General features: G+C 48.0%; 1 protein-coding gene across 1 annotated transcript in view; it reads right to left on the bottom strand.

Annotated features, from left to right (window-relative positions):
• Window positions 1-13,726, bottom strand: part of MED13L (mediator complex subunit 13L) — a 2,324,591-nt gene that overhangs the window by 295,424 nt on the left and 2,015,441 nt on the right. The window contains exons 22-23 of the mRNA XM_069619219.1: window positions 6,003-6,222; window positions 5,313-5,501 (exon numbers count right to left, since the gene is read on the bottom strand). Of these exons, the coding sequence (XP_069475320.1) occupies window positions 5,313-5,501; window positions 6,003-6,222 (409 nt within the window). The remainder of the gene's footprint in view (window positions 1-5,312; window positions 5,502-6,002; window positions 6,223-13,726) is intronic.

Genomic DNA, 13,726 nt, shown 5'->3' with positions numbered 1-13,726 from the left:
AGTTTCAGCTCCTCGAGTCTCAGCAAATAGAACCACCCCAGACTCTTGGCTTTTGAGATGGGCTTTCCTTGCATCTGGGGTCCAGCACTCTGTTGGGGTGGCTCAGGCTCGCATAGTCCTGCTTCCTGGGAGTCCGGAGGATCTTCCTGGAGCTCTTGGCCAACTTAAAAGCAATGCACATGATCTGGTGTTTCTCTCCCTGGTTCTTCGGTTCCAGCAGCAACTGCAGTGGAAATACAACCAGCTTCGAGAGGATATCCGAGTGGCTTACTTTGGAGTTGATTGGTCCTACCAACTCAAGTGGAGAAGTCGTCCTTACAGGACTTCTTTAGTCGAGACGAATTCAGAGCTTCAGCACAGCAGCAGGGATTCACCGGGCAAACCAGTGGTCCAGGAGTTGCAGCAGGCGTCTCTTCCAAGTTCTTCTTCGGATTCCTTCATCCAGTGGTCGACTCTGCCTTCCAAGCCAAAAAGCCTCACCTTTTATGCAGGATTCTCCCATTCATTCCAGCTTAGCTGCCAGTCAAAGAGCAGGGTGGCTGTTCTTGCCGGACAGCCAACCGGCCAATCACCTTTGGGTGCATTCCTGTAACCAAGGGGTTTCCCTCACTTCCTGCTCCCACCAGACATAATGGAACCAGAGGAGGGCTTCACTCGTGAATCCCGCCAAAGACAAAACGAACAAAAGGGACCAAACCTGGTTTGGTGCGCAGATTAAATCTCAAAAAGGACCTTTCCACGAAGAAATGGCGAAAAAAGAAGACCGGGGCCATTTTGACAAAAATGGCATCCTTGGGTGCTTTACTGCAGCTGCGAACACAGCCTGCGGTAAAAGCACACCATGGTAGTTAAAAGTAAACAACTGCTACCAGCCATTCATCGAGAAAAGGGTAACAAAAATGTTACATGAGAAGCTAGACAAAAGGGATACTAAGTAACCCCTCCAGCACCCTATTGTAGGATAGTGTATGCTGGGTCGAGAAGGTTACAATGCAAGTCAAGTCAATTTCACTTCACTGCTCTTGGAAACAGTAGTTTATCCAAGAGAAGTTTTTTAAACCTTTGGAAAATCTGAAAGACTTCCCTGTGCCACTGCTTTAAAGGTGCTGTGTGGTACAATGTAAAAGATGATGCCTATGGAGTTTGTCAGACTCCACAACCAAAAGAAACCGTGATCAATTCATAGCAAAAATACATGAGTGGGAAAAGGGCCTCACTCTCAACAGGTAAAAAATTAAAGTCATCAAAATCCAGCAAAGGTGCTGGGGGTTTCTAAGGTAGAGAGGAATTAAGACATTTCTGAGAATTCTCCCTAACACAGAACATTCAAATCATATTACATAAAAAGTATAAAAATACACTATTAGGCCTTTAAACACCAAGCAATGAAAACCTTAAGTACTACCACCAAATCAATACTATACATGTATGTACTTTCACAGTTGGTGATCTCACTAGAAATCGCCCACACTTTACTCCTAAAACAAAAGTGATTGACAAATTAAACATGAAAACAATAAGTAGTAAAGCAAACAAAAAAACAACTAAAGCAATGCAAAAACAATTGTAAATCGAGGAGATTTATATACAAATCAAGGGAAACTAACGGGTTACCCTGCTTTACAAAATAAGCCCCTTTCAATTGAGAAGTACTTCTCTGCTAACGTAAGCTGGCCGCCTAGTGCTGTTACAAGTCACAAGTTCCAGTTAAGAACCTATTGCAGAGAGTTTGAAGTCTGTAAAGTGAAGAAAAAAGTATTTGGAAAAGCCAACATCTGGGTAAAATGCTCCAGTGACGAAGAAACAAAGTTAAGTTCAAACGATTAGGGGTCCTCTCCCAATCCCAACACTCTGAGGGGGGGATGGTCCTGGGCAAGAACTTGACCAATCAGGACCATGTAACCCCTAAGGTGCGGTGGACGGGTGTCGGGGCTGATGAACTGAGACTGATGAATGGAGACTGATGCGCTGTAGTTGACCTTGCTGGATCTGGTCAGCCCACGGGAAGGTTCAGGAACGCTTCTGAAGTCTCTGGCAGGATCTCCATGCAGGAGTCCAGAAGGGCTGGTCGCCCCAGCCCAGCACGTGAAGCACCAGCAAGGACCTTCAGGAGATCAATCCAGAGGGACAGGACTCCCCAAGACTTGGCTGGAGGCAAGACTGGATGTTTAACAGTTGCTCTCAGGACTTCAGTGGACTACCACTCTTTGTAGGGGTCTGTGCAGGACCACCTTGGGTCGGATTCAGTGTTCAAACAGGGGACATCATCTGCCAGCTATTGTGTTGTGAATTATTGCAGCAAGTAAACACAAGATGTGACTATCATGGATGTGTTTCACACATACTTCTCAGTGATTCAGCAAGTAGGCTTTTGTAATGTCTGGAGTTGTAGCACAGAGGATTTCTTTGGAAATGCTGAGTAGCATAAAGTTACTGATCAGTGGACGGCAGCAGTCCAAGAGCAAAGACAACGTACAAGGCTGCCATACTCTGCTGCCAAAGTTGGAGCACCTCCTGTCAGGTTCCATCAGCAAAAATGTGCAGCAGCTGCTGGACCATGTCGATCACCCCATAAAAGATTCTGTAGCCAGTCTAACCTTAACCTCGACTGAAATCGAACCTCCTCACCCCCTGCAACCTCCCCATGGAAGGAAAAGAGTAAGTGGCTAAAATAACCAAGACACTGCTCAACTACTTCATCTTGTTCTGAAGTATGCACGTAGCAAGAAATAGAAAGGCTTAACATTTAACCTTTCTCTATACCCCACCCCGTTTACCTGCTCAAGCTAGGAGGGAATTGGTGTACCTTGTAATTGTAAACATACAACTCATGTAATACTACAATACAAAAAAAGCAGAGTCTGTTTTATTGTCATTGAAGGCAGGTACCAGGCATCACGTCTTTATTGTACTGGATTTAACTCCAACAACCGGACCAGCTCTCCAGACCTCCCAGCTTAAAAGTTATCAGGTGACCAATTCTATACTTCCAGATGCCTCAGTCCTGGGCCTACATGCAGAGACGTAGCCTCCAGGCTACTTACAGTATATGTTCCTACCTTATGCTGGTCCACGTTGATGCAGATGACCGTTTTGTAGGTTACGCAACAGGATCCTTAGAGTGCTAATGCCAGAGGATTACTGATACTCCCCTCGTAACACTGCCTTTAGACCGCTACCAACACCCACTAAGAAAAACTCCAGTTTAAGTCACGTGACTGAACAACCTTGGCATGGAAAAGTGCCAGACAGCAGTTGTTTTGTGTCCCAGCTTCTGCTTGGGCTGTATATGCAAGTATTATCACTAAAACTAAGCATCACACAGAGACAAATGGTAAACCTAGAATTTAGTCATCATTAGGTAATTAGAAAGCATACCCATCTCATGATAACATTCCATTGTAACAAGGTAAATTGGACACAACTTTCCCTGACATTATATAGCCCCAACGTTGCCTGTTGCTACTTGTAACTACTTGAAACTCAATAGAATCCTTTAAGTCTTTTCTTATTGGTTGCAGGATTAATTGGAAAAGTGCATAACTCCTCCAAGAGAAAAACTCAAATAGTGGTTGCGGGGAACTGTAAGTTCTCAATTTTTTCAGAAGTAGCAAATATTTTCAGTTTTATCAGTTCCAACTCCACCTACAGTTGTGATATGATATGGCATTTGTAACACACCTATACACAAGTGTTTCATTCGTTTCTATGAACTTGTGTCTACTTGGGTATCTTACCCGGAAAGAGGATGGAGTCCTTGTGCTAGTTACACATTGTGGCTTTAATGAAGGCACCACAGTGTCATAGCGCTGAAACTAGTTTCTCTTGGATTTTTTCCATTTGTTTTGGGGAGAAGTTATGAATTTCTCCTGGGCTTTAGCGCCTGATGGGGACCAACTACAATGACAGTACAGTGCTCGGTGTGGGCACCGGCGCAAATATTCTACCAAGAGACACCACTCCCTCTTCTTGGAGTAGTATCACAGAAAAGGACATGGCCGGCATTAAGGAATATGTGCGGTCCTGTGATTAAGCTGAATCCCTCCTACAAGCACAGAGGAAATAAAAGAAAAACAGGGTGGCTCTCTGTACTATCCTAAGTATCCTTATGCGGATTTACTTCAGTCTGTGGCTTAATTAAATGATATGTGCTCTCACATGTCTTGAGAATCGTCCTCCTGACAGGACGTCAAACTGAACATAAACCAACCTGGAGCCTGAGATATAAACCAGACTGCTTACAACTGGCCATGGATGAAAGGCATTTCTAAAAGAAACGAACAAAGTTCTAGACTACTTGACAGTTCAAATCAAACTGAGCTTTGAATCTCCCCTCCATCTTGGCTTGGGGTAAACTCAAGTTCCTGGACCAGAGTGTCATTAATAAACCAATACAGGTCCCCCAATTACTCACTAGCAAACACGGCCAGCTTGAGTCTAATGTTATTCAGAACCCTAACCAACCCCAACAGGTGCATCACCCCACAATGTGAACTTCAGCTAAATGAGGTAGATGCCTGTAAAAACCAGACACCTAAAATCCAAGGCTTGTGACTACACAGTGGTGTCTGTAAAATATCTAGCACAGTAAAGGCTTTGACAAAATAAAAGTCCCACTATGTTTAATCAATGAAAGGAAATATGTTCACAAACACCCATGACATAAGAACACAAAAGAGTCGAACAGTTTGGCCAATGCAACATGAATAAAAGTAAAAAATAAAATAAAAAAAAGAAAGCACCAAATATATTGTGTGCGAAAAACTGTGCACAGTTCAGTAGAGGTGAATGGAAACTTAGCAAAACGTAGCACAATGTTTGTTGAAATAAACTACTTCATTGGCTGAAAACAGGCAAAGTTATGCTAGCAACAGCAACAACCTGCAGGGAAAGTGGTTGGCATGGTTGGAAAGACTGCTGCGGTTAAGCAGGTGATAGGAGATTGTTAGGAACATGCAATATGCGATGTATATTTCTACATCTTTATTAGTATTACCCTGCTAATGTCAATACTAAACGATGGGATGCAACCATTTTTCTAGGCATCTTATACTTGGCAGGTCGAAATGCACTGGTAAGACTCAAGGTGTGGGAAAAAATACACAGCATACGGTAAAGAGCATAACATGCTATAAATGAGGAGTTTTACTTCATGTAAAATACATAAGGCACTTAATGCCGAGGCCTGCATATTAGTGAAGCAAGTTTAACATTATAATGGTATTGTTTCCTTGTAACATGTATCCTGCTTCATTGCATTCAGCCCTGTCTGGAAAGCAAAAAAGTAATGTCAGTTCTTAAAAAACACAAACCTCTTGGTTCTTAAGGGTAACATCGATGTTGGAAGCTGGTCCAAAGCCAGTGAGTGATTTTATGTGGATTTGAGTCGGCAGTGGCCGCCGGCACTGGCAGTACACAGAGAAGGCAAGGGACTTTAGTTGCTGGATATAGAAGACTTGCTCATCCTTCATTGTCTGGAGCATGTATTGACAAGGCACAATCTGTAGAGGATAAAGCAGAACGTGAAAAATGAAATCTTTCTGCCCCAGCCACAATACTGACCAAAGTGAAGCAAAAGATGTTTTAGTATGTGAAAAAGGATGGCGGCTGATGCACAAAGGTAAACAATGGTCTAATGCTACCAGAATTTAAATCACACAGACTATGAAAAGACTATTTGAAATACTAAACGAGCAGAAAGACGCACTTTTTGAAAAGAAATTGAGAGGAAGAAAAAAGGAAATAGAAATAATTAATGAAGGTTGTTGAGACCAAAGAAAAACTAAAAGACATTGGCAAAATGGGATAGAAAAAATTAAAAAGATGGAGGAAAAGAGAAGTTAAGAGATTAAAGTTACTCATTGTGGTGACTAGAGTACTCATAGCCCTTAGTCCCCTTTGATCCATTGTTGGTGGACGCCCACAAGGATGGAGGGAACGGGACAGAACAGAACGAATGAGTAAGAGAAAAACGTAATGAAAAAAGGGTGAGGAGGACATACCTGGATGATAGTTGAATTTCTCACATGTGCTGGTAAACTGTCTAGCATCTCAGTGTAGCATCGCATCAGACTCAGCAGCCACAAATTGGTGGAGGTGGATTCTTCATCTGTAGTGTACGTAAACGGATCCACAACATAAATCACAATGGCAGGTGGGTACGTGTTACTGTCTGCAGATTCAGGCTCTGTAGGAATCCCTATCTTGTCTCTGTCCGTCACACTGTAGAATAACACTTAAAAGTTAGCATGAGGAGGAATTTGTTCACTGAACGTTCATGTGCTAAAACACTGATGCGTACATTTATGAAGTGTTTACTTCTGAAAAGCGAAGTACATATGCTTTATATTGCCTTCCGGCAGGACTACAGTATTGTGCTCTTAATCATTATAGTACCTTTAAAGGACAACATTTGCAATGTTTCTAAACTGGCCTTTCAACACCCCAAGTGTAAATCATAATAGAACCCTTTGAAATGGGCGTTCACATTGTTCAATGACAGACTTCATGTGTATCACCTTCATTTTCAGTACTAAAGATCGCCCCCTTAACTAATTGCTTATTAGGAGTAAACAACAAATAAAATTCAATACTGGAGCCCCTGACTGGGTCAAACATTCTAATTTTTTAACTTTCTCGGTTTCTGTGAATCTGGCCCTGGTTCCCATACGTTTCAGCTGTCAATTTATTACTCAAGAAGAACAAGTTACTTTCTTACCTGGTAACGTTCTCTCAATGGGATGGTCCGACGACGTATTCCATATCTATGACAGGTAATGTCCACAGCTGTGCTGCTCCGGAAAATCTTTGGCGTCTGCGTCCTGCGTCGATGACGTCGATGCGCCGTCCCAGAGGACCTCCTCCGACGTCACCCGATGTGATAAGTAGGACGCGCACGACGCCCATAGCCTCAGTTATAGTTTTTTCCCAGAACGTGTGCCACCAGTTTTCTACCAGTCAGACACACAAGGCCTTGCGGAAAGCAAGCTGCAATCGCAAAAGAAATCCTGCACAGCGGGGAAGGCAGGGAGGAAGCGATATGGAATACGTCGTCGGACCATCCCATCGAAAGAACGTTACCAGGTAAGAAAGTAACTTGTTCTTCGAGGGGATTGTGTCCTCCGACTTATTCCATATCTTTGACAGACTCCCAAAGCAGTACCAAACAAGGAGGTGGGAAAGAATTTAGAATACAAATTTTGCATGCCCAATCAAATTGCGGAATAGAGAACTGCCTTGCCAAAGGCCAGATCTTGCCCTCTGATGGAATCGAGGGAGAAGTGACGTACAAAAGTATGTACTGAAGCCCAGGTGGCTGCATCACAGATGTGACGAATAGGAACTCCCCTCTGCAGGGCAGTAGACGCAGCCACTCTCCTGGTAGAATGGGCCCGCAAGCCAGCCGGAGGATCCTTACCCGCCAAGCGGTACCACTCGGAGAGAGCTAAAATAATCCAACAAGACAAAGTCTGTTTCGTCACAGCTTGTCCCAAACGCTTTCCAGCGTAACCAATGAAGAGTTCATCGTCCACTCTGACCCGGGACATGCGCGAAATATAAAAGCTCAACGCTCTCCTAGGATCAAGCCTATGGAGCCGCTCCTCTTCCTTACCAGGATGTGGAGGAGGATAGAACGCCGGAAGAACCACCTTCTGACTCAAATGAAATTCCGAAACCACCTTCGGAAGAAAAGGACGACAAACTCTAAGGACAACTCTGTCCTTATGAAACACAGTGAAGGGTGGCCTAACTGAAAGTGCCTGTAACTCACTCACTCTGCGAGCGGAAGTAACCGCAACCAAAAACACAGTTTTCAGAGTTAACAGCCTCAAAGGGCAAGAATGTAAAGGCTCAAACAGAGCACCCATAAGAAACTTAAGAACAAGGTTCAAATACCAACCGGGCACCAGAAAAGGTGACGGAGGGAACACATTAGTGAGCCCTTTCAAAACCTGCAAAATTAAAGGAATCTTAAAATAGGAACACTCTTCGGACGAGCGCTTAAATATGGACAGCGCCGCCAGGTAACCTTTAATGGTCCCCACTTGCAAGCCCCTGTGGGCCAAGGAAAGCAAAAAAGACAGAACCATGGGAATGTCACATTCAAAAGGATCCACATTCTTAACTCTGCACCAGTCGCAGAACTTTCTCCAACGGCAACGGTACAGAGACTTTGTTGCCAGCCGCCTGGCCGAGAGCAACACCTCCATCACGTCTTCAGGGAGGTCCCAATCCTGTTATCTCATCCTTTCAGAAGCCAAGCGTGAAGGTTGAGGGATTTGACCTCTGGATGGAGAACCTGACCCCCTCCCGTGAGAGCAGATCGTCTCGGTAGGGAAGACGACGTGGAGGGCAGATGGACAAGTCGAGAAGGTCCGGGTACCACGTCCTCCGGGCCCACGCCGGAGCAATGAGGATCATCCGGGAACCGAACCTTCGTAACCTCCGCAGCACTTGCGGGATGACGGGACTGGAGGAAATACGTACAGGAGTGGGAATGACCACTCCACCACGAACGCGTCTCCTAAGGCTCCTTTTGGAGGAAATTCCCGCAAGCAAAACTTTTCGCACTTCCGGTTGACACTGGAGGCGAAGAGATCCACTTGAGGGGTCCCCCAAAGGGCGAAGATCTCCAGGAGAATCTCCTGAGCCAGCTCCCACTCGTGAGAGATTGTGCTCTGCCTGCTCTGAGCGTCCGCCGTCTCGTTGTCGTCTCCGGCCAGATGAACAGCCGAGATCGAAACTTCCTGCTGGATGGCCCAGAACTCGAGCTGCATCGCCTCCCTGCACAGCGGAAGTGACCCTGCCCCCCACCCCCTTTTTGTTGAGGTAGTGCATGGCCACCGTGTTGTCCGTTATAATCAGGACACTCTTTCAGCGCACAGTCGGCAGAAAAGCCTTCAGGGCTAGCCTGACAGCCCTCAGCTCCAACAGATTGATATGGAGTCTGGACTCCGACAGAGACCAACGACCGCTGACTGTCAACTCGTTGGCATGAGCTCCCCATCCAGTGAGGGATGCGTCCGTCAAGATCGTCACCTCTGGCCAGGGCAGCCAAAATGGAGCCCCCTTCAACAGATTGCCCTCGAAGGCCCACCACAGAAGGTCCCGGGCTACTGAGACCACTGGAGCTTGAGTGCTCACTGCAAAGATCTCATCCGCAGACGAGCCTCTGGCACCAGAAGAATGCAGGATGCCATAAGGTCGAGCAGTCTCAAGAACTCGGACGCTGGGAGATCCTGGGCAAATTGAAACTTGTTCACCATCTGCTGAATGTGAAGAGCCCTCACCTGAGGAGGAAAACACTGTCCCAGGGACGTGTCGAGCACTGCTCCGATGTACTGGAGCCGCTGCGTTTGTGTCAAATGGGACTTCTTTAAATTGAGGGAGAAGCCCAGCATGTGAAGGGAGTGGCAGGTGACGGACAGATGATCCAGGACTTGCTCGGGAGAGCCCCCCCTGATCAACCAATCGTCCAGGTAGGGGTAGACGTGATTCCCCCCCTTTCCTGAGATGCGCTGCCACCACCACGATCTTGGTGAAAACCCTCGGGCGGAGGTCAATCCGAACGGCAGGACTCGAAACTGAAAGTGCGAGTCGCCAACCGCAGGTACCTCTTGTGCTTGGGATGGATCAGCACATGGAAGTAAGCATCCTTGAGGTCGAGAGACACCAACCAGTCCTGAAGTTGAAGGGTCTGGAGGACTTGAGAAAGAGTCACCATCTTGAACGTGTCCTTCCTGAGGAGTTTGTTCAAACCGCGCAAGTCCATGATGGGTCTCGATCCCCCGTCTTTCTTCGAAATCAAAAAATAAGGGGAATACCATCCCTTGTTCCTCTCCGCTACAGGCACCAGTTCTATGGCGCCTTTCTCCAGCAGGGCTTGAATTTCCTGCGCAAGGAGCGGATCCGGACACTTCAAAGAGAGGTTCCCTGGTGGATTGTCGTGAGGCCTCTGCCGAAAAGGAAGACAGTAGCAGTGAGTTATGATCTCCAGAACCCACACATCCGAAGTAATGGCTTGCCACTCTACAAGATGCTGCACCAGCCTTCCCCCAACCGGCGAACCATGGGACCTGGCCTCATGACTGAGTGGTAGCGGCTGCGGCGTTGCCTGAGGGCAAAGAGGCAACTGCCCGAGCAGCCTTGGCACATCGAGTACCTTTGTTCCCACCTCTGGGACTCTTACGATGGCCTCTGACTGCTAGCTCCCCTCGCTTTACTGAAGGACGTGTAATAGCGAAAGGAACCTCCCCCTCCATTGCTGTCCCCTAGGACGAAAAGGCGGAGGTTGGCGAACTGCAGCGCCCAACGACTTTGCAGCAGCTTTGGAGGTTTGCAACCTCTCAAGGCTCTCGTTAGCCTTGCCGCCAAAATGTTGTTCACCGTCAAAGGGCATGTTGAGGAGCCGGGACTGCACATCAGGAGCGAACCCAGACTTCCGCAACCAACGCAAACCTGCGCATTACGGTGCTCGCCGCCATGGACCGGCTGACACAATCTGCCAAGTCCAAACCCGACTGAACGGCCTCACACATGGCATCCTTGCCATCCTGAACCATAGCAAGGAAAACCATCCCGTTCGTCCCCTTCGTGAATATTTTCAGCCGCTAATGCAACACAGTTCCACAGAGTGTGTGTGAAACGAGACAAAGCACATATGAGTTGGCCGCCTGAAGCGCCATACCCCCCGAAGAAAACACTTTCTTTGCCCAGCCGTCAAAACTTTTGTCGTTCCTATCCAGAGGGATGGTAGGATACGACGCCTGCTTTGCCGGGGCCGTAGCCGCCTGCACCACCAAACTCTCCGGAGTGGGGTGCCTGGACAAGTAGCAGGGGTCGCTACTGGCTGGACGGTATTTTCGTGACAAAGACTTGCCCACTGCCGGGAGATTCTCCGGAGCAGTCCAAGCCGCCGCCACCCTTCTCTGCAGAGCCAAATGAAACGGCAAAACCGGGTCAGTGGGGGGACCGAGATCAAGGATGTCCGTGAGATCATCCTGAATGAACTCCCCTGGGGGAGCTGACCAACCCAAATACTCTGTGACCCAAGACATAAGGCGCCGATATGAAGAATCGGCATGAGTGCCAGGCTCCGGCCTACAAAACTCCACCTCCGGAGAGGTGTCCAATCCACTGGCATCATGCAGTGACTGCCTCAGGTCATCAAACTGGCTATGGCCCGAGATAAGCTCATCTGGAACCGTAACCGGAACCAAGCCGACATCAGAGCCTTCATCACCCTCTGAAATGTACTCCAGGCGTGGAGAGGAAGACCTCTGGGGACCAAAGCAGTGCTCGTCCTTAAGCCAGAGCCTTTCTAGGGGCAAACCCCGTGCCACGGGGCCCCTCCGACACCACCAACGAGTCGACGCCGCCAGCATCGGTGGCGTCGACACAGGCCTCGAAGCCGGAGCAGATGTCTCGACGACCTAGGCGCCGACGACCCCCTCGGAGGCGGAACCTCGAGAGAAATCGTCGATGACCTCGGCGCCACAGGCGTCGGTCTTCGAAGACAGCACAGGATCACGCGTTCTCAAGCGCGTCGAGGACCGGGACCTGGAAAGGGCATGGCGAGAACGGCTACCCTTGTCCGAGCGGGACCTCTCCCGCGAGCCGTGCCGACCACCCGAGCCCGAAGGCGTGCGAGTGGTGTCTCTCGACCGGTGCCGACCGACCCCACTCGGAGACGCGGACGGACCGGTGCCCTGCGATTCAAGAATCGCTAGCATCTGCTTCCCGAAGGAAGCCATTCCTCCGGTGTCGCTTGCATGGAGGGATAAGCGACCCGCCGACGGGCGGAGTCCTCGGAAGAGGACGGGGAAGGCGACCGATGCCGGCGCTTCCGGGAATGCCTCGAAGAGGCGGAGGAGTGGCGAGACCGACTCCTGGAAGGAGACCCACTGGACTTCCGACGATGACGTGGAGAGTCGCCCCTTGAGTCATCCGTAGAAAGCCCCGCAGACCTCGACTTCCGGGGCTTAGACACCCGGCCTAACGACAGCTTCTTCTTGCGTTCCCGCAAGGCCTTTGCCGTGAGCGACTGGCAGTCAACACAGTCCGTATCGTGGGCCTCCCCGAGGCACCAGAGGCAGGCATCGTGCGAGTCCGTGACCGACATCTTGGACCCACAGTCCCTGCATTTCTTGAAGCCCGGACGCGGGGTTGAAGACGAAGTAGACATCGCCACGAACAGGTCTTCACAAAAAACCGAACAGGTTCAACAAACCAAGAATTCGAAAACAGCAAACTCCAACGAGTCGAGGCGTACCGAGATTCACAAAGCGAACACGTTTGCGGAAAAACGGAACTGAGGCTATGGGCGTCGTGCGTCCTACTCATCACATCGGGTGCCGTCGGAGGAGGTCCTCGGGGACGGCGCATCGACGTAGGACGCAGACGCCAACGATTTTCCGGAGCAGCACAGCTGTGGACATTACCTGTCAGATATGGAATACGTCGGAGGACCCAATCCCCTCGAATTAAACCTTCTGTCGAGTAGCCCTTGTTTACAAATGGAACCGTTTTTCACAAGTCGGAACATCGTCCTGATTAATCAATTTGCCTCTGCAAACAGGAGAGTGTGAATATCTTGAATATTAAATGCTGAACTGGAACTACTGTATGGACAATTCTTCATCTTTAGTGTTGAGCAGCTTTTACTATTCTACAAATCTCAAAATAAAATAATTGAATGGTATAAAAACAAATCTAAAAACAGCACATGCTAACAGATACCCACCTTTACCAAGAAACCTGTACCCCTCCCTAAATTCCCACATAAATGATATCTTCATAAAAGGGAGCCATCTTTACACTATACTCAAACAGTCTATCCAAACATCTTAATTCGCTCTCACTTGCAAATCTTTTCATGCTATTTATTTTAAATGTTATCTTTTTGTTAATTCTACATTCTGAAATTAAAATTTTAGTTAATGTTAAGATACATTAGTGGAGGATTTTGGGAGCCCCATAGTATTAAGGTGAAGAACAAATTACTTTATCTCGCGGTAATGCTCTTTCGGATGGATGGTCCTGCCACAGATTCCTCATCTATGATATCCCTATCCCAGCGCAGTTTTCTCTGGAAACCTTTCACCTGCCAGAGGTGGGCAGCACAGCTCTGCATCGGTTGCGCTGACGTGTCTATGCGTCCCATGCTGGTATATGCCATCAGGTCTAATATATAGTGGCGCAGCACCCCATGACTTCAGTTGCACCCTTTCTATATAGCACTCTAAAGCTGAGGGACTGTAGGACTGATGTGTACTACCTTTCGCAAGAGGGGCAGGTAAGTAGGGCGATGAGGAATCTGTGGCAGTAACACCCCTCATAAGAGCATTACCGAGAGCTAAGTAACTTGTTCTAATGTATTCTTCCTGCCACAAAAACCCTGGGGGAGGACTGCCCTACTAAAACAGGCATCCTGGACTGCAAGAGAATCCAAGCAGTAATGCTTAGCAAACGTGTGTAAAGACACCAACGTTGTCACCTGGCAAATGTCCAGGACAGGGTCTTCCCTCTGCAGGCAGAGGTGGTAGCCACTTCTCTGGTAGAATGCTCCGAGACACTCAGGTACATCCTTCCCAGCCGGATCGTAGTATTCTGAGTTGCAGACAATGAGCCAACTGTAAAGGGTATGTTTGGTTACAGCCTTGCCAGCACGATCACCAGCGTAACAAAGAAAAAGTTGGTCATCTTTCCTAGCCCCTCTAGTATGGCA

This window comes from Ambystoma mexicanum, chromosome 10 (assembly GCF_040938575.1).
Source record: "Ambystoma mexicanum isolate Mex_15411 chromosome 10, UKY_AmexF1_1, whole genome shotgun sequence".
Classification (NCBI taxonomy): Eukaryota; Metazoa; Chordata; class Amphibia; order Caudata; family Ambystomatidae; genus Ambystoma; species Ambystoma mexicanum.
The sequence above is the reverse complement of the archived record's forward strand: the minus strand, read 5'-3'. Positions and strand labels throughout refer to the sequence as shown.